Source organism: Microcebus murinus, chromosome 21 (assembly GCF_040939455.1).
Source record: "Microcebus murinus isolate Inina chromosome 21, M.murinus_Inina_mat1.0, whole genome shotgun sequence".
Lineage (NCBI taxonomy): Eukaryota > Metazoa > Chordata > Mammalia > Primates > Cheirogaleidae > Microcebus > Microcebus murinus.
Window position 1 is genome coordinate 31,843,978 of NC_134124.1, and position 20,184 is coordinate 31,864,161.

At 47.8% G+C, this 20,184-nt stretch overlaps 1 protein-coding gene across 1 annotated transcript in view; it reads right to left on the bottom strand.

The window, feature by feature from the left end:
* SLIT3 (slit guidance ligand 3) overlaps window positions 1-20,184 on the bottom strand; it is a 586,308-nt gene that overhangs the window by 35,252 nt on the left and 530,872 nt on the right. Inside the window, exons 21-26 of the mRNA XM_012780961.2 lie at window positions 19,220-19,288; window positions 17,131-17,202; window positions 16,464-16,535; window positions 7,808-7,879; window positions 6,006-6,169; window positions 3,545-3,669 (exon numbers count right to left, since the gene is read on the bottom strand). Coding sequence (XP_012636415.2) covers window positions 3,545-3,669; window positions 6,006-6,169; window positions 7,808-7,879; window positions 16,464-16,535; window positions 17,131-17,202; window positions 19,220-19,288 — 574 coding nt within the window. The remainder of the gene's footprint in view (window positions 1-3,544; window positions 3,670-6,005; window positions 6,170-7,807; window positions 7,880-16,463; window positions 16,536-17,130; window positions 17,203-19,219; window positions 19,289-20,184) is intronic.

Here is a 20,184-nt window from a genome sequence, read left to right on the forward strand (position 1 = left end):
ATGAAAGTTTGAGAAGCACCGTTCTGAGATACCGAACATATGTGCACGACACTAAACGGCTGAAAAAGAATCAGACAACAGATACATTTTATTTCCCCAGATCTTAAAATAGCGGCAAAATAACCGCCCTTTATGAAGTAGCTGCTGAATCCTCGCTGAGGTTGGCGAAGCGCCTACATAACCCCCTTCCATCCTTACCGCAGCTCTTCACGACTATTGCCATTTACAGGTTGGGAAAATGAGGCTTAGAGAGAGAGTCTGACTCGTAAAGTGGTTAAAGGTATAGATTTCCTTGCAAGAGGTAGCTGCGTTCTGGTTGTAGCTCATGGATTTCCTAACGTGGGATGTTGGGTAAGTTATTTGATCTTAGTTTTTTCATCTATCAAAAGAGGATAATAAAACTTATTTCACAGGATGATTAAGAGTCCTACATGAGACAATGGGTTTGAACCGCTTCTCAGAGGCCTGGCACTGTAGCAGGTTAACAGTAGCTGCTACCAAACATGAAACAGTGTTTGCTATGCTTTTTTTGTAATATTGTGGCTTTCCAAGGTCACTCAGCCAGTTGCTGGAAAAACTGAGATATCTGGAAATAGGGAAACAAATGCCTCAACTTTGAGCTTGGTTTTGTGGGTGTCTGGGGATTGCTGTTAACTTAGTGACGCCCCCAGAACCACTGCCTCGGTCGCTCCGCCTGAGTGGGCTCCAACCCTGGCGGGAAGGAAAGCAGGAGGAACAGGCTCAGTACAGGGAGTGTGCAGGTCATGCACCCACAATTGAAGGGCCCCTTTTGTTCCACCTGCCCATTTTACAGGTGAGGAAACTGAGGTGAGGAGCAGGGTGGGAGTTGTCCAAGGTCATGCATCAGCCAGGCACAGGCTTCAGCGGGTGTTCTTTCCACTGCCACATTCTACATTTTTCTATCTTGGAAACTGAGCCAGGTCCCATCCTAAATGCTTAGGGGTCCTCACCCTCAGTGCCTGCAATCACTGTGCTTGCCAACGGGCAGTGAAGGCAGTGGCCGACAGCATGGGTTCTGGAAGCAGCTGGCTCTGAGCTTTGACTCTCGACTCCTTTACCTACTGTGCTCAGTGTCTTCAACTGTCAAATGAGGGTCATTTTAGGAAATGTATCCCCAGGCTTTGATGAAGAGTATGCAAAGAAATATGTGTACCTCATTTAGTGCACTGTCAGTACATAGTAGGCACTCAATACATGCTGGCTCTTAATGTTGCTGTTGTAGTCACAGTTATCATCGTCATCATCATCATCACTACCATCACCTTCATCATAACCATCATCACCATCATCATCACGTACCTAAGACCTGCCTGGGCCCAGCAGTTTCTTAACGGTCAAAATCTCTGTTCAAATGCTTCTGAAATTGACAAGATATTCAGAATCCTGGGAACAAGGTCTAAACAAATGGCCTTATCCTGCGATGGCCCTGCACATGCTGTCATTGCTCTGACAGGTCGGGCCATGGTTCACGGTGAGGTCAAGGGTAGTTGGGAGAAGCCTGGACTTCAAATTGAGCTCCATTACGTGCAGACTCAGGCCAACTTTAAAGGGAACGAAACAAGACTCAGAACGTGAAAGTTTACCTTGTCTTTAAAATAGGGTTGCTACTAGCCACCTCATAAGGTGATTATGAAAATCAGAGGAGGGAATAAACACGTAAGGTCCAAATGAGTGCCTGGCCCTTACGTGGTGATTATAGTCACCAAGATGATTATACATCTACAGAACTGGGGCTGTTATAAATTTACATGTCACAGTTTCTAGGGGAACAAATAAAGTTCCTTGATAGTTCATAGCGTTATAGACTGCTAATCCCTGATGAAACCAGCAACATGCCACCTGCTACTGATGGCCTCGTCCACAACCTGAGATGAGGGCCCAGCATGCAAGGGCGACAGCAAAAGGCAGCAATATGCCAGTTTATCAGGCGCTTACTGAATGCCAGGTATGGCCCTAGGTGTACTGCATACGTTATCGTACATTTGTTTCTCACAGCGAACCTGTGAGCAGGTCCAGGGTTGTAGACGGGAAGGCTGAGATGGTGACTGGCCGTTGCCACACAGCTAGTAAATGACAAAGCTGGATCCGAACCTGCTTCTCTGTAATCCCGCAGCGTGAGTTTTCTCCACTGAATCCACACAAGGGAGTTTCAGAGGATTCGCACCTCCTAAGTGTGTCTTGATCTCTTCTCTTGCTAATAATTGTGTGTGTGTGTGTGTGTGTGTGTGTGTTTAGGGTGTATAGATCTGGGACTCTGTGGTAAGTTTGAGGCTTTGGGGGTGGCTGGCTTCAAAAGGAATCTCTTGTCCCAGGCCCATAGGTGGCACTCTGACACTATCTGCTAGAAGCATTGCTACAACTGCGAAAGACACCAGGTAGCCTCGTTTCCCAGAGTGAGGCCGCCTCTCTAGCCTGTCTCTACACATACCCCATCCCACTGGGGACAGAGACCCACCCAGACGTGCCAGCCCAGTGTCACTCAGCCTGCACCAGGAGCATGCATCAGGCTGCGGGGCTCTCTTGGAACTCGGGGCTTGCCAGCGCATTTGGGTGGGTGTCCTGGAAGGCTGGAACCTGGGAGGGTCCTGCAGAAGAGGGTGGAGCCACAGCTTGGCGGATCCCAGCCAGGCACAGCGAGGGGCTCAGCTATGCAGGAAACCCTCCCAGGGAAAAAGCTTGGGCTTTGGAATCATATGGCTCTTAATCCCAACACTACTGCTTACAAGCTTTGGACATTGAGTCAAGGCCTTTTGACAGTCGGAGGCCTAGTTTCCACAACTGGAAAATGGGAATGAATAAGACCTTCTTTAGAGATTTCCCAGGGAGTCTAAAAAGAAAAGGGGAGTCCAATGCCAAGCACAGTGCTCAGCACATAGTCTACACTCTGTAGGTGTCATTAGAAGACACACGGTCCATACACTAGAGGTGTCAAGAGGCAGGACAATGTGCTCTGGGTGGTGCAGGGTGAGAAGAGAGCTAAAGACTGTCTTGGAATGAGCCCGGACTTGTGGGGAGCTCAGAGGGGAGAACTGGGGCCTCCATCTCCTTGCTGGCTGAACTGAGCCCGTCAACAGCATGGATGGGCTTGGTAGACCCCAGGACCTTCAACTCCTCATCCCCGTGTCCTGGCTGGTCATTCTAAGGTCACTGTTGGGCCGGGGACTCGGTTCTGGAAACCCCCTTAGAAGGGAAGTCAGGACAGTGGGTTCAAGGGATGTCTCTATTTGGAAGCACTTCTGCTGTCTGACACTTCATTTCCCATGTGTCATGAAGACAACACAAAAGTTACCTTTCCTCCGTATCTCAGGGCATCACTGTTGAGACTACCTGGGGTCATCTGTGATTGGCATGAGTGGGACATGACCAGGCAGCCCCTGCCAGTTCCAAGGAGAACAGGACTGTCACTGTCAAGTGCCACTTTGGGGTGCAGTGGTTATCCAGGCTGCCCTTGGAGAAGGGAGGGTCTGCAGGGCGTGGTGCCCACCCTGGGGCACAAATCTAGGGGCTGGGGCCTCTGCCATACCTTGTAGCTGTAGGGGCAGGTGCAGCGGTACAGCTCCACGGGGTCCTGGCTGCAAGTCCCATTGTTCTTGCACGGGCTGGAGAGGCAGGCATTGCATTTGGCCACGATGTTGATGTCCACTGGCCCTGGGCAGAAAAAACACAGAGTGCTGATGGCAGGTCCCAAGTGCACTCACAGTTGTACCTCCTTCCCTCGGCTCTGGTCCCTTCCAGCAGCTGCCAGCCCCTCCCCATCTCCATGCCCAGATGGCAGCCTGCTCTCCCCAGCCAGCACATCCAGTCCAGCTAGAGTCCCATTAATTCAGCCATTGTCCAGTGAGGAAAAATCACAGTGGGACATCATTCAGAAGTACTTCTGCAGTCAAATCAATTACTGTAATTAGCCTGATCCGATTTTGGTGCTAATCCGCAAACAATGCACCATAATTAGAAACCCCCTGTGTATCTCTTTTCATATTCCGGGAAGCTCTGAGCCCAGGCTCCATTCGGACCTCCCATTTCTCTGCCCCAAACACCCCTTCCCATGGAATAGTCTGTGCCAGGCTGCAGGGGGGACAATGCTTGGTTCAAAGGCATATATAGATGTCCTCCCTGCAAAGTCCTGGAGATAAGAAACGGATGGCCCCAGAGGACACAGCAGTGATGCTGACGATGGATGGCAAACTGTGCTCAGGTACACTTGCCTCCGTGACAGTGGCACCTGTGTCCTGCTTTCTTTAGCTGTGAGGGCTGGAGGGAGGTCATGGTCCCCACACAGAGCTTTGCAAAGGGGACTGTGTCCTGCTGTTGCAGCCAGCTTTGACAATGACAATGAGCCCTGGATAAACAGGCCCTACTTAATGTCTAGCCTGCAAATGATCCCGAGACTAGCAGCCATCCACCGGGAGATGGGTTGAGATGAACTCCGGTGAGTGACCATTTGTGGGCGGGCGAACAGGTTTGGTTGAGAACCTGTACCAGGAGCTCAAGTCTGCTGCACGTCAGAATGGGGAGACAATCTGTCCCCGTTTGCCTGGGGCTGAGGGGCTTCCTGGGACACAGAGCTTTTAGTGCTAAAACCAGGAGGGTCCCAGACAAACCCAGGACAAGTTGGTCGCCTTATACTAGAGCCAGCTGTGGGGCTTTCAGCAACCCCCACACCCAGGTTGTACTCTAGGCCAGTTGAATCAGAACCTAGCGGGTGGACCCAGGCACCAGTAACTCTTGAAGACCTTCAGGTGATTTCCAAAATGTGAGGCCAAGATAGAAAGCCACACTATTCTAGGCCCAGGTGGGCCTCTTTAGTGTCAGATTGGATATCTTGGAAGCAGGAGGAGGAAAATTAAAATTAGCTTTAAACCAATGGAATCTTTTTCTGCTTTCAGCAGAAGTATGGGACACACTCAGGTTTTAGAGGGTAAAGCATGTCTATAAATCAAAATTAACATTAAGGCTGTAAGAGATGAGCAAAGGACATTAACAGACAAATGTGTAATCCAAATGAAAACTAAATTTTTGACAAAATAATTCAGGTTCCCCAATAATTGAAGACAAAATAAAAGGAGACATTTTAAAAAAATCTATTGAATTAGTAATGATTACAAAATAAGAGAAAATAATGACAGAGTCTAATGAAAAAGGCACTCAAAAGGTGCTATTGGGAATGTAAATTTGTTATAATCTGTTTTGGAAATCAATTTGGTAATATGCATGAAGGCCTTAACAATGATCATATATTTTGACTCAGTACTTTCTCTGAATCTTATCTAAGGATGTGATTTCAAATAGAGAAAGATCTTCATGCATCAATGGTGAGAAAAAAAGAAAATAAAGATTCAAAACAAGAAACTGATAAAGCAAGTTGTGGAATATGACAGCCTGGTGGTCAAGACCATGTATTCTGGGATCAGAAAGGCCTGGAATCCTCCCAACAGAGTCATCTTAATAAGTCATTTAACCTGATCAAGCCCCAGTTTTCTCATTTTTAAAGATGAGGGTAATATTAAAATCTACCCCATACCAGTATTAGAGAGTAAAATAAAATAATACCTGAAAAATGCTTAACATAGTTCCTGTTGCATAAGAACTCCATAGTAGTTTGTTATAATAATGATGCAATCGATAAAAATCACATGTACAAAGAGTTTGTTATAGTAAAATGGGGAAATGCTTGTACTCTAGTAAATGTTCAGTAAAAATGCAGATGAAAGATTTCCTTAACCATGGAAAGAAATGTATAGAAAGCAGGCAGTGAGGAGATGTGACAAATGCTGCCAAGGGACTTGGTAAGGAGAGTGACACATGGACTCTTAGACGTGGGTCCACATTGGTCTCAGCATTGGAGTCTCTTTGTCTGACCCATGGAAGAGACAGGGTGATGGTTTTAGAAGCCACACCTGCTGAAGACGCCCGCTTTGACAGGCTGTTGGAAACAGAGCAGACCCCACGAGGGGCAGAGAAGGGTGGGTGGGAGCGGCACCTACCTTTGCACTGGAATCGGTGGGTGGGGGTGGTGAGCAGGAGCCTGTCGGCCATGGGCTCGGGGCTACTGCAGCGGGCGATGCCAGGCTCCTTGTACCCGGCCTTCACCCACTCCGACAGCCACCGCAGACTGCAGTCACAGTGGAGTGGGTTGGTTCCCAGCGCCCTAGGAGGCAGAACAGGAATTCAGGGCCCTCTGCCCAGCTTGACTCCTAGGCTCTGTACTCCAGACTTTGGCTAGATTGGGGGTGTCTGATATGGGGACTAGAGGAGAAGTAGTCTCCACTGGGGCAAGGTCAATGTCTCAGAGTATATTTCCAATCTTGTAGATGTTTCACCTCCTCCCACCAAGCCCCACTTTGGAGGCGTGGCTCTCACCCACCCTGGTAAGAGTCAATCAACCCTGTCCCAGCCTCTCTAGGGTCTAGGGAACTTCCTAGAACTCTGGCTGTCTGATTGGCTGTCATGCCCAACTGAAGGGTCTACTGGAGGATGTACTCTGCAGAGAAGGTTCTAGTACCCAGCAGCCTAGGAAGCAGCTTCAGAGCACTAAGCTTGAAACTGCAGGGGAGGAGGGGCAGGTTCAGTGCAGACATCTCCAAAGTAGTATCCAGAAAGAAAATACTAGAACCCCTGTTTTTAAATACACACACACATATGTGTGTATATATCTTTTAACAATTCTATTTTTGAATGTTTTATAATATACATATATATCAGTATGATAGTACATGCACACAATATGAAAATAATTAAATATATACATAGGAATACAAAATCAAAAAATTTCACTGATACAGGTATATAATTTTAAAAAAGTAGAGCTCCCTGATCTAGAGAAGAGAGTTCTGGCTTAGGAGTTAGGGAACCTGGGTTATTGTCCCCTGTCTCACTGACTTGATAGTGACTTTCAGCTAGTCACCTATTACTCATGGGCCTCAGTTTCCCCTGTATACAATAAGAAGGGAATACCTGATGCAGACATCAGAGTAGTTAAGAATACATACTTTAGAGTCAAGGCAAACTGAGATTTGAACCAGGACTCTACCGCTTACTAGCTGTGCAACTCTTAGAGAAATTCTTTAACATTTCTCAGTTTCAATTTCATCGTGTATAGTAAGGGGATAAAAATGCCTTATTGCTCTAAGAAATAAATGAGAGAATTCATCTAAAGTGTTTAGCACATAGTTAAGTGTTTTCTGTTGATTCTTTTTTTTTTTTTTTTTTTGAGACAGAGTCTCGCTTTGTTGCCCAGGCTAGAGTGAGTGCCGTGGCATCAGCCTAGCTCACAGCAACCTCCAACTCCTGGGCTCAAACAATCCTCCTGCCTCAGTCTCCGGAGTAGCTGGGACTACAGGCATGCGCCACCATGCCTGGCTAATTTTTTTTCTATATATATTAGTTGGCCAATTAATTTCTTTCTATTTATAGTAGAGACAGGGTCTCGCTCTTGCTCAGGCTGGTTTCAAACTCCTGACCTCGAGCAATCCGCCCGCCTCGGCCTCCCAGAGTGCTAGGATTACAGGCGTGAGCCACCGCGCCCGGCCTCTGTTGATTCTTATTAAAGAATCTTATTCTTATAAAAATTCTTATTCTTATTATATTTCCATTGTTTACTCAATCGAAATGCCTTTGAAGGCAGCTGAGGCTGAGAACAAGGCAATGTGCACAGGCTGGGTACGCTGTAGTAAAATACGTATGCAAGAAGAACACACACCAGAAGGGTAACAGTGGTGACACTGTCCCTGACACTGTCATGCTTTCCTGTTTCGAATGCACATTGTGGAGAAACACGGCTACTTACAGATGGGAAAGAGATGTGAGGTCGTTGAAGGAGCCTTCGGGGACGCTGGAAATGTCGTTGCCATGGAGGGTTCTGAAGCAGAAGGCACAAGCCAGAAAGTCAGCACCCAGGAACAACTCTGAACTCGCACACCCTCTCGGCCTCCCCGCCTGGCCCAGCCACCCTTCAGTTTTACTCAGAGGCCCCCCCACCCCCCTGCTAACAGCAGCAGCTGCCGCCCCTTTGCTGGGGGTACGTAGATGTCTCTGTGCCCAGCTCAGCAGGAGGGAGGGAGGGGTAGAGGGTTTGGGGACGAAGAGGGTGGACTTTTAGATGGGATAGACTTGGGATGGAATCAGAAATCAATCCGTTTTAGCTGTGGAACTTTGCATAAGTTACGTATACTTCTCTTGGCCTCTGTTTTTGCATCTGAAAAATGGGAAAGCATGTCTACCCAGTGGAGTCCCTGGAGCTTCAGAGGCCACGTGGACAACTGTGATTAAGACCACACGTTCTGCGGCTGGCCTGTGTGCATTCAAACCCTGACTTTGCCACCTGCCAGCTGTGTGACTGTGGGTAAAGTGACTTACCGTCTCTGTGCCTCAGTTTCTATTGTAAAATGGGGATAAAATGAAAAGTTTTGCCACAGGAGGTTATGGTTGCATTAATCCGCATAGAGAGAGCTGGCATTTTCAAAGTGCTAAGTGATTAACCATTATTAATATTGGTGAAAGGGTTGTGAAGGATATCTAGTATTGAAGAAGGAATTCAATAAATGAGCTCCCTTTGTATTTACCTAAGGAGATTTTTAGGTGCATTGAGAAATGCTATCAATCCCAGGTTAGGGGACAGAGGGAGGGGGTACTCAGCTTCCGAGTAGATTCCCTGGGGCCAGACCCTTATCTTCACGGGGAGGGGGTTTGGCATCAGCCACACACATGCACGGGTCTGGCACTTGTGTGCACCTGAGTCCATCTCCCGACAGCACGTCCAAAGAGCCAGGCGACCCGCTTGGTATGAGTCGCGTCTCTCTCCACCTTGTGGTGTAGGCAGCTAGGAGCTCTTCCTACTTGCAAAAGGGTGCGGTATACTAATCCTCCAGCAAATGCCTGGAGGGTAAGCCCGTGAAAAAAATGGAATGAACACTGCTCTGTGCTCAAGCAACAATGCGAGCAAATCCACAGTTCATGGATTACATCCTCCATCAAAGGATTAATCAACTGCATTAAAAAAATCCCCAAATTGATGACTCGCTTTGGGTCTGGCCTGTGAAATGCAAGGTGAGGGAAATTCATAGGAACTGGAAGGCTTCTCCAGTGACTGATGGGCACCTCCACCTGTGCTCACCAGCCCTCTTAAGGATAAGGACTAGCAACTTTATCTCGGGCAGAGAGCCCTAGCGAAACAAAGAGATGATTAGCATTGAGGATGCAAGTATAAACAGAACAATAACTAAGGAATTTGCTCTTTTTTTTTTTCTTATCAGCTGAAGTTAGCCTGCCCTGGATCTTCAGCTGAAATACAGACATGAGCTTAATTACACTCAATAATAGAACAGGGACTCTCATAGTGAGTGAACTTTGGAAGCTAGTAACTTGCAAATCCCTGAGCCTGCTTCCCAGAGAGTCTGGTTTAGCGGGTCTGGGGTGGGCCTGGGACTCTGCATTTCCAACAGGCTCCTGGGTGCTGCTGATGCTGCCACAGTAGCAAGAATTTAGAAAGGGGTCTCCTAGTGCTCTAAGGCCAGGGCCTCATGTCCTCGTGGCTGCACTCCGTTGTCACCCTCATCACCAGCAGCTCCTCTTCCTCCCTCCTTACAAGTTCTTGGTGAAATTCTCAGGGTGAAAGTCATCCTCCCTTCTTAGGCCGCTGGGACAGCAGGAAGGAGTGAGATGCACTTCCAAACACTTCTATCAGCATCATTCAGTCTCTAATTCCTGAGGTTATTTATGAATCACACCAGCCCCTGCCTGCCATGGACTTGCTTGAGTTCATGACTGCTTGCTGTTTCACAAACGCACCCGGCACCACTGTTAATCATTTCTGCATGAAACCGCAGCCCCCCGAGAGGCACAAAGCCCTAATATAAAAACACCCAATGATCCAAAGGCACTTTTGGCATCATGACACCTACAAGTCACACTCCCGTTCATCGTGAGCGGGGCGCTGAGATCACTGTAACCTGTAGAGCAACAGAGCTGTAACTTACTAGGATAACTAAACAAATCTGCCTATACTAAAAGTTCTTGTGCTTGGTTTGGCCCCCAAAGAAGGACTTTTGCATGTCAAACAATCCTCCTAAGGGCTGCCAGAGGAGGGGGTGAATGGGCCCTCCTGGGGAGCACTTAGCACCTACCCCTCTCCCTTACTCCTCCCAGGGGCTGGGGCTGGGGCTGGCAACTCACTGGACTCCCAGTGGCTCATGTTCAAGTGCTTGGAACTCCTTCTCCCCTCCTGACTCTCAGGGGACATTAAAGGCAGACTTGGGAATTTCAGAATGCGGGGGTGTCATTAGGGCAACATTGGGCATAACCACCCTCAGTCCAGGCTGCCTGAACCTTGAGTCTCTGATTCCCTAGGTGGTCACAGTTTGTATGATGCAAAGCAGGGACTATCCTAGTCCTAAATGTGGGTGTGTGAATTCTCTTCTGAGCAGGCTGAGCCATGCCCAGGGGACCTGGGGCTTGAGAAATGAGGCTCTAGAGTCAGGATGCCTTGGTCTGAATCCGTCCTCTGTCACTCACTGGCTGTGGGGGCTGGGACAATTGACTTAGTCTTTCTGTGCCTCAGTTTTTTCATCTTAGAAACAAAGGAATTCTTACTATCCACTTGCAATAGACTTGTTTGGGGGTGTGAGTTGCTCAGCATCAGTGCTCTCTTTCTTGTAGCAGTTCCTCCCTTTTCTACTGGGGAGTCACTCCTCCCCAGCTCTTAGTTCAAGGGGTTTGGCCTCCTTAGTGGAGCCGTGACGCAGGTCTGGCCAACTGGAGTCACAGCGACTCATCTGAGGTTGAGCATGTGGCCTAAGTGGACCAAGGAGAGACATTTCTGGGGCTTTCTCTGGAATTACTAAGTCAGAAGCAGTTTCCTTTTGTGGGACTGCTGAGCTGCTAGAATGTAAAAATCCAGCCCATTAGGACCCTCTGTGCCTTAAGGGGAGAGAGACTGCTCTTGAAACCTACTCAGGAAAGTGGGACCGAGAGGCAGAGAGATTTTTGGCAGTGTCATTGCAACACCTGCACCCAGCCCTAGAGCCCGTTACCTGCCACTGAATTCTTCAGTTACCTAAGTCCCTAAATTCTCTTTTCATGCTTAAGGTGGCTTGTACCAATTTTCTTTCCCTTTACCCAGGGGAGATCTAGTCCACCACTTCCCCAGCTAGCTGGGAAGATAGAAAGATAGGATGCCAGGGGTTCAGGCCTGCCCGGTAAGCACTCGTTCATGCTAGCTGTGATTATTATCATGGTCCTGACTCCTCTGCATTCTTGCATGTATTTTGGGGCCAGACTTCTCAGCGTCCACATAGAGTAGAAGCCTGAAAGGATGCAGCCCGTGCGTCTCAAAGGATCGGTGAGGGCCAGGACTTGAGTCCAGGACCGGAGAGGAGATGCACTGAATTTGCACAGGGTGGCCGCGGGCCATGGCTTTTCCCCCTGTGCCTCCCACTCCAGCCCACTCTTTCATTCTCACCATGGGCCTTTTGGAGCAGGGAAAAAAACAGCTCATTTTAAAATAGCTCCTGTCCCTCTAATTTTCAAGGAAAGTCTGTAAGATGTACGAATAGAATTGGAGGCCAACCTACGATGGGGAAGGAGGCGGGATGCATAGAAGGTTCCAGCCTTGGTTCTGCTTATGCCTCGGGGCTGTTTGGCAGCATCTCTTCCCGCCACACCTGTGGCTTCTCTTAATGTCCCAGTGCACCTGCCTTCCCTGACGTCAGGGCTCTGTCCAGGCCATTTATATTCTTTACTCCCATCCCCACTGGCTTCTGGGTCTCAGCTTTGGAAGCAAAATGGAGGAGTGATTCTGAGAGCAAACGGTTGTGTGTTCAAATGCCAACTTTGCTATCTACTGGTTTTGTTACTTTGGGCGAGTTACTCAATCTTGCTCAGCCCGCTTACTCATCTGAGAAATGGGGATAATTGTCATATGTCCTCATAGGAGAAGAGTCAATAGGATAATGTAACTGAAGGACTTAGCTCCATAGGCAGTAGGATGGTCCTGGTTTAATGGATGTCAGTGGTGATCATTAACCCTCCTCTTTCAGGAAGTCTTCTGGGTGGCCAAGATTGGGTTATGTGCCTCTCACCTGCAATGCTATGGTTCCTCTCTCAGGTGTCACCCTGTATTGTCCTTGCTTATTTGCTTGTCTATTTTCCCTTCTAGACCAACAGCTCCCTGAGGGCAATGATTATGTTTCATTCACTGGTTATTTTTTTCCCCCAGAGTTAAACACAGCAACTAACCCACAGTAGGCATTCAGGAAAGGATGAACGTGAGTATGATCTTGAACAAGTCCTAAACCTCTCTGAATCTGCCTCCTTATCTTATAAATGAAAAGGTTGGACAGGAAAATTTCCAAGACTTGCTCTTCATGTCTAAAATTCTACACTTAAACTTTATTTATTTATTTTCATTTTGGAAGTACCTAAGGACCAAGCCTGGACCATGGTTGGGAGGTCACGACCTTTTGGCTAGTTGGAAGAATTTTCTAATGTCCAACAGCTGGTCAAAAGTGGAATGGGGTAGTCTGGGAAGGGAGTGAGCTCTTTGCCTTGGAAGGTAATCAAGCCCTTCGCAGGGATGTTGTAGGGAGGATTCATACAATCAGAAGAGCAGTGATGAACAGCTCCATGTGAATAAACAGCACAATCTTACTTTAGGGGCTGGGAGCTAAAAATAGGAGCATGATGGATGATAATCCCACTGGCTCCCCCTTGCGCACATGCAGAAATTGCCTTCCCAGTGCTAACCAATTCCAGGTGGCCCTCCTGCAGCTGGGGCTGGGGAGTGACATTTGGAACTGCACACACACAGGGCACGTGAGTGGGTGTGGGGGAATGACCAGGGAATGCATGGATCTACGAAGAAGGACTAGAATGTGCACAAGAATGTTCTCTTCTAGCTATTTTTAGAATAGGAGCGAAGTAGGAAAAGCATTTTTCCACACAATGTTTTGTACTCAGGGCTCCCTGATCACCTCCTGTCATGTTCTCTGAAAAGTATTCGTATCTACCCCGCGCTCATGCACACACATGTATTTGCACACACGTGCACCCACACTCAGCTCTCCCTTCCTGCTCTCCAGATCACCTTCTGGACAGGACCTATGGCTAAACGCTGAGGCTCATTCTCCTCCTTGCCCCAGACACCCAGCATCCCTCAGTTTCTGGTCATTTCTGAAATTTTAGTCAAAATCAGAAAACCCTTCAGAAATGAGGAAAGAATACACAAATATTCAAAGGCAGTTGCAGATAACACAATTCCTGATTTCAGAAAAACCCATCTTTTCCCCAGCACCCTAAATGGTAAATGTGTATGTTACTATCTTCAGTAACCTTTAACTTTGCCTTCATTCGTTACAGAAATTACTTTATAGTAATAGCCATCACCGATTTTTTTTTCATTTGCTCTCTTACAGTGTTTCTTTGTAGGTATAAATGTTTACAAGTTACAAATTTTAACATACTTACAAGTTAAGTTTATTTCTCCATGTGACACTAGGCAGTAAGCACTTTCCTACATTGCTAAGCAAAGTTTTCACCTTTGCTTCTGTTAATAATTGCACTTTGTTGACTGGTTGCATCATAGTTTCCTTAAAGATTTTCCCACTGTGACTATTGTAGGAAATATTTAAAATTTTAGGTTAAAAATAACAGTGCAACAAAGATCTTAATGCACAGAACCATTCCCTCATTTTTGATTATTCTTTAACCTAAATTCCTAGATGTGCAATTACTGGGAGAAAGGATACAAATATCATAAAAGAAATATAGTCCATAAACATTTTTATTTTTCCTGAATTGGCCCTTATGCAGAAAATGATTGCTCCCCACTGAGGTGGATGGTTGGACTGAGGAACTCTAAGATTCCTTTTTATCCACCAGATCCCATGATTCTAAAATGATGATGCTAAAAGCCTATTCTTAATTCAAGGAGCAAAGGAGCAAGCACCAGGAGGTTGTCTGTTTATGTGTCTTGCTGATGTGCTCATGATAGTTGTAGTGCTGGGTGGGGGTTGGATGGGCCAGCAAGGTGCTGGGGAAGGGGACAAGCCTGGACAGGCCAGGCAGACAGAGGGACGGGCAAGCATTTTCTCTCCCTCTTACAGGTTGCACGGCCCCAACCAGAACTACTCTCTTTCTGAACGTATGCACACAGACTCCTTTAAAACGGGGAGGCCTGACACCCCAGCAGCAAACCCATGCACAGAATTGTTAGACTGCAAGGAGAGACAATAGGTTGGAATCGAGGCGGGGGTGGGGTGGGGGAGGATGGAGGGAAAGGATGGGGGAACACGGCCAGCTTCAGTCCCGGCCAACGAGACGAGCCCATCTCCTGTTGTGTTCAACAGGGAAACAGGGAAATGGTTCTGCTGATGTTTCCATTCTCAAACTCCCCAGAGAAGGTAGATAATAAATAAGTGACAATAACAGATTGCACACTGTCAGCGCGGGCACTTCTTTGCCCCCAGAGAATTGATTTTTAATAACAGCGCAGATGACATGTGGCGGGAGTTGTCGCTGACACCGGTGTTTTGTGGGTCTCAATAAATCACATCAGCCTGGAGGCTCTGAAATGGACGAGCTCGTTGGGTGCTGTTTGCCGATTGCTACTGAGTGCTGGGAAGGGTCCTGGGCTCTGAGTCAGGAGGCTGGATTCTGCAACCTCTAGACAGCTAGACCTTGGCCAGTTACTTGACCGGTCTGGACCTCAGTTTTCCCATCTTTAAAATGGGCATAATTGCCTCAAAATTACAGCACTGTTGCAAAAGGTTGGATGAAGAAATGTTCATATAAAGTCCCATAAAATATGGTGATCACTATTGTACTTATAAAGGTCCAGAAAGGCAAGAAGTTGACAGGTTTGGGGGCAGAGTATCTGGCATCTCTGTTCTCATGGGACTGTCATTTGAAGGATCTTCTCTGGCCAATAAAATAGGTGGAAGATGGAGGCTGGGCGTGGTGGCTCACACCTATAATCCTAGCATTCTGGAAGGCCTAGAGGGTAGGATTGCTTGAGCCCAGGAGTTTGAGACCAGCCTGAGCAAGAGCAAGACCCTGTCTCTACAAAAAACAGAAAAAAATAGTCGGGTGTGGTAGTGCACACCTGTAGTCCCAGCTACTTGAGAAGCTGAGGCAGCAGGATCACTTGAGCCCAGGAGTTTGAGGTTGCTGTGAGCTATGATGATGCCATTGCTAGCCCGGGCAACAGAGTGAGATCTGTCTCAAAAAAAAAAAAAAAAAAAAAAGGTGGAAGATAGGAAGGCATAAAAATCAGCTGACAACTGGGTCCAGGATTGGGGATGGCGGTGTGGTGCCTTCTTGTGCCAGTAAGCTGTGATGTGAGAATAGTAACAACAAATGAATATTGTTTTTAATTAATTTCTTTTTAAAGACAAGGTCTTGCTCTGTCACCCTGGTTAGAATGCAGTGGCATCATCATAGATCACTGCAACCTGGCCTTAGGCAATCTTCCTGCCTCTGCCTCTCAAAGTGCTGGGGTTACAGGCATGTGCCACCATGCCCGCACACAAATGAATACTGGTTAAGTGTTTACAGTGCCAGAGCTGCGCTAACTGCTTTACATACAGTATCTCATTTACTCCTAATAAGACCCTGAGAGGCAATTACCATAATTATCTGATTTTACAGATGAGAAGACACTTAGCTACCCATGTGTAGGACGGGCCCTGCGGGTGACAAGGGTGTGCTGGCTGTGAAGGCTGCAGACTGCATATTTGTGCAAGGGCCCAGGGCTGCTCGGCCACGCGAGAATGCAGCGGCGAGGCCCTGGCCCCGGCCCCAGCATGGCCAGGTCTCTCCATTTTCCAAAAGCACATGGGTGCAGAGTAGGATTTGTGTAGGAAACCTCTTGATATTTAAATATTGACAGCTTATTAAAACTTTGTTATTTTAAAAGACATTGTAAGAGCCAATTACAATATTGCTAACTAATAGCTAGCTGTCTGTGCACTGGACTGAGCCCCTGGGTTTCCAGCTTGTGATTCTCTGGTGCATGAGCTTTGTCTCCTAGCAGAGGTTCACAGCACTGCATCGCCCCTCTGAACCCAGAAGTAACAACTGTACACAGGATGCCCACCAAAATGTGGCTAGGGGCCACGCACTGTGCTCCATACCAGAGGGCGGAATATAATTGCATATCCTAATTCTCATAAGGGAGGTGATACTAATCCCATTCTACATATAAAGCAGCGGAAGCTCAGAGGGGTTAAATGGTTTGCTCAAGGTGCCGCCAGTCTAGGAAGTGAGCCGCACCCGGGCATGGCTGACTCTCAGGGGTCGCTCTCTCTACCCTACTGAGCAAACAAGGGTGCAGGGTGGGGAGGTGCATTTGTGGCTTTGAGCAAAGGAGAGAGGGAGAGGGAAGCACTCAGTCCTCTTCCTGTTGGTACTCAGCACCGTGCAAGCCAAACCCAGCGCGCTGGGGTACTCACAGCACTCGGAGGGACCGCAGCCCGTTGAAGGCGTGGACGGGAATGCATCTCAGCCGGTTGTAGCTCAGAATCCTGCAGAAAAGGGGGCACGCACCCTGTTGGCTGTTCCTGTTCTCATGGGAGCACTGCTTACATTGTGAACCCATCAGAGCACATGGTTTCTTTACCTTCTTTCTAACATACTGACAAGAGCATCCTAACAATAAGTGCAGGGAAACCTCTCCTGCCACTCCGGGAAGCTCACTGGCTTCATTCCCCAGTGTCCTCCCAGGTCCCACGGCGGCTGGCTCTGTAACCAGCTTGTCCATCACCTCCCTCCCCTGTCACATGGTGAGTGCTCACAACGTGCAAAGCTAATGGGAAATAAATGGGTCTGAGCACAATGTAATTGTGTAGGGAAAGCCTCCACTAGGAGAGAAAATTCACAAATCAGAAAGTATTCCAAAGAGCCTTCTTTAGAGGTGATTAGGAGCGAGTTCCTCTCTAGCTGCACAGACATTGGAGTTCTGTCTTACTTCATTTTCCTCCTGATGATTAAGGGCCACCCTATGCTAGGGCAGCCCTAGCCCCGAGGATCACTAGAGCAGAGAACTTAGTCCTGGGGGGACAGAGAGAAAGAGTGACCGTCTACTGCTAGGCCCATGGGCATGGTCAACACTGTACTCACAGAGTGGAGAGGTGAGACATGTTACTGAAGGTGTAATTGGTCAGCACACTGATGCTGTTGTTGCTCAGGTCACTAGGAAAAGTAAAACAGAAGGGTCATGCTTTACTCTAACTGACTCCATAGGAGACCATTCCCAAGTGTCACACACACCTATCATCTATCCATCCATCCATCCATCCATCCATCCATCCATCCATCCATCTTTCCACCTACCCATCCATCTTTCAACCTATCCATACATTCACTCACCCATCCACACATCCATGCACCTGCCTATTTATCTACCCACCTACTTACCTGCACACTTGCCCACCCATCTTTCTATCTATCCATCTACTCACCCACCTACCCACACATCTACCCATCCACCTACCCACCCACCCACACACACACTCACCCATTCATCCATCTACCCACCTGCTCACTCATTCACTCACCCATCTACCATCTACCCACTCACCTATTTGTCCCACTATCTCATCTGCCCATTTGCCTACCCACCTACACAACCATCTATCCATCCATCCACTTATTTATCCAGATGTTAATTTTTCCATTCAAGCACTTATTCAATCTTTCAAGCAATTGTTATTCATTAATCCCTCCATTAATTTACTCAGTTAATCATTCAATGATGTATCTATCTATTCATCCATTTCATTCTACCAACAAAACATAATACATATGATCATTTTTAGTACTTATTTTAGTACTTTTTCCCAATTAATTCTTTTCACTGTCCCTCCATACTTCTTCTCATCTGACATTCATTTATTCCCTCTATCAGATTCTCTCTTAGGAGGAATGAGGCTGGTGGGGGTATACTCCTCTGCCAACTACAACCTCGAGCTCCCCCTCGGGGATAAATAGCCAGAGAAGTGGCAACATTAGCTGCACATTGGAATCACCTGGGAGCTTTTAAATCCTCGCATGCCTGGGTCCTATGCCCACATATTCTGATTCAATTGGTTTAGCATGAGCTTGAACATCAGTATTTTTTAACAAAACAGTTGCTCAGATGATTCCTCTAATCAGGTGAAGTTAAGAACCATTTCTCTAGAGCAGCGGTTTTCAACTAGGGGCACTTTTGCTCCCCCGGTGGCATTTGGAAATGTCTGAGACATTTTTGGTTGTCAATACTCGGGGTGGGTGGGAAGAGCTACCGGCACGTAGTGGGCAGAGGCCAGGGATGCTGTTAAACATCTTGTAACATCCGTGAAAGCCCTCCACAACCAAGAATTATCCGCCCCCAATGTCCATGTTCCAAGGTTGAGAACTCCTCGTCCAGAGTCTGGATTCCAGAGTATCTAGAAATCCAGGCCAAGGACAGGTGGCTTTCTTCCACCTCTCCTTGGTTGGCTCCCTCCTTTCCCCAGGGTGAGTCTCTTTCATTCTGAAAGAACTTGCATTTTCCCCTTGTGGGCTGGCTCTCTGTTGCTCTAGTAGACATGGGCACCTTTCAATTACCACTTGCTCATGGAATGATTTTGCACTGTCCTGGGTTCCATCGTGACAGGGTGTTGAGGCTGCTGAGGGACAAAGATCACAGGCCACCTGGCTTCCTGGGCCATGTCCATGCTCAGCAGCCCTGCTCCTTATTCTAGAGTTTTCCTGGGTCTTGGCAGACTTGGAGCCAATAGCAACCACCACCTAAAGGATCCTCAGTTTGAACCACTTCCTTGGGACATTCTCTGGGGAACTAAACAAATTGGAAGAAGAAATGCCCATTTATGCTTTTGGCAGACCTAAAGGCCACAGCTTGCAAGGAGCTGGCGACTGAGGAAGTGCAGGAATTCAGTTTGGACCTCGGAAGGTCAAGGGCTCACCCACCTTCACCTAAGCCAAGCAGAAAGGTGGTTCAGGTAGCCCATGGTGCCAGGCTCTGGGTATTTCTGTGTGTGGGTCCCACTGGGTAAGACCATCAGGATGGTCCATTACTCCCAGCTGCCTCGCCCTGCTCCACCCAGGGAGAAAAGTGTGGAAATGCCAGGTCTGCCTGCAGCACCATTCTCTCTTACCCCCCACCTCGGTTTCCTGAGCTACCCTAGGAGAGAAAACTAAATGTCCCACCCAGCACCGGGCTCCTTACATGAGTGTCAGGTGTCGGAGGGCGGACAGCTCTCTGGGCACAGCTGTGAGGTGGTTTCCTTCCAGGTACCTGAAAGAGAAGTGCAGAGTGACAACACCTGGGAGAGACACGGCACAGACTGTCACTCTCAGCGAAGCCTGCAATGACTTTCCAGGCTAGGCTGGGTCTCATTTACACTCTAATAGGTCCCTCTCTTCAAAGCACATACTACATTTGTCATTTATTTGTGTGATTATTCAACTGATGACAGTTTTCTCCAATAGACTGATAAGTTCCACGACGGCAGGGCTCTTGTCTAACATTGCCCACTGTTGGATCCCCCAAGCCTGTTTACAGAGCTGATACATAGTAGGTGTTCAATAAACATTTGTTTAAGGAATAAAGTCTCACTTTAAGGTCAGCGCTCACAATATCCTTCCATGGCAGGAATTCACAGTTGAGGAAGCAGAAGCTTAGAGATGTTAAAATACCTGCCCAGGGTCACACAGCAAGCAGGTGGTCGAGCTAGGATTTGAACCCAGGTCTCCCAGACTGTACTCTTTTTTTTTTTTTTTTTTTTTTTGAGACAGAGTCTCGCTTTGTTGCCCAGGCTAGAGTGAGTGCCGTGGCGTCAGCCTAGCTCACAGCAACCTCAAACTCCTGGGCTCGAGCGATCCTTCTGCCTCAGCCTCCCGAGTAGCTGGGGCTACAGGCATGCGCCACCATGCCCGGCTAATTTTTTATATATATATCAGTTAGCCAATTAATTTCTTTCTATTTTTATAGTAGAGACGGGGTCTCGCTCTTGCTCAGGCTGGTTTTGAACTCCTGACCTTGAGCAATCCGCCCGCCTCGGCCTCCCAGAGAGCTAGGATTACAGGCGTGAGCCACCGCGCCCGGCCCCAGACTGTACTCTTAACCGCAACTCCACACAGCCTCTATGTAGCTACCAGAGGATTCTGGGAGAACTGAGCCACAAGTCACTG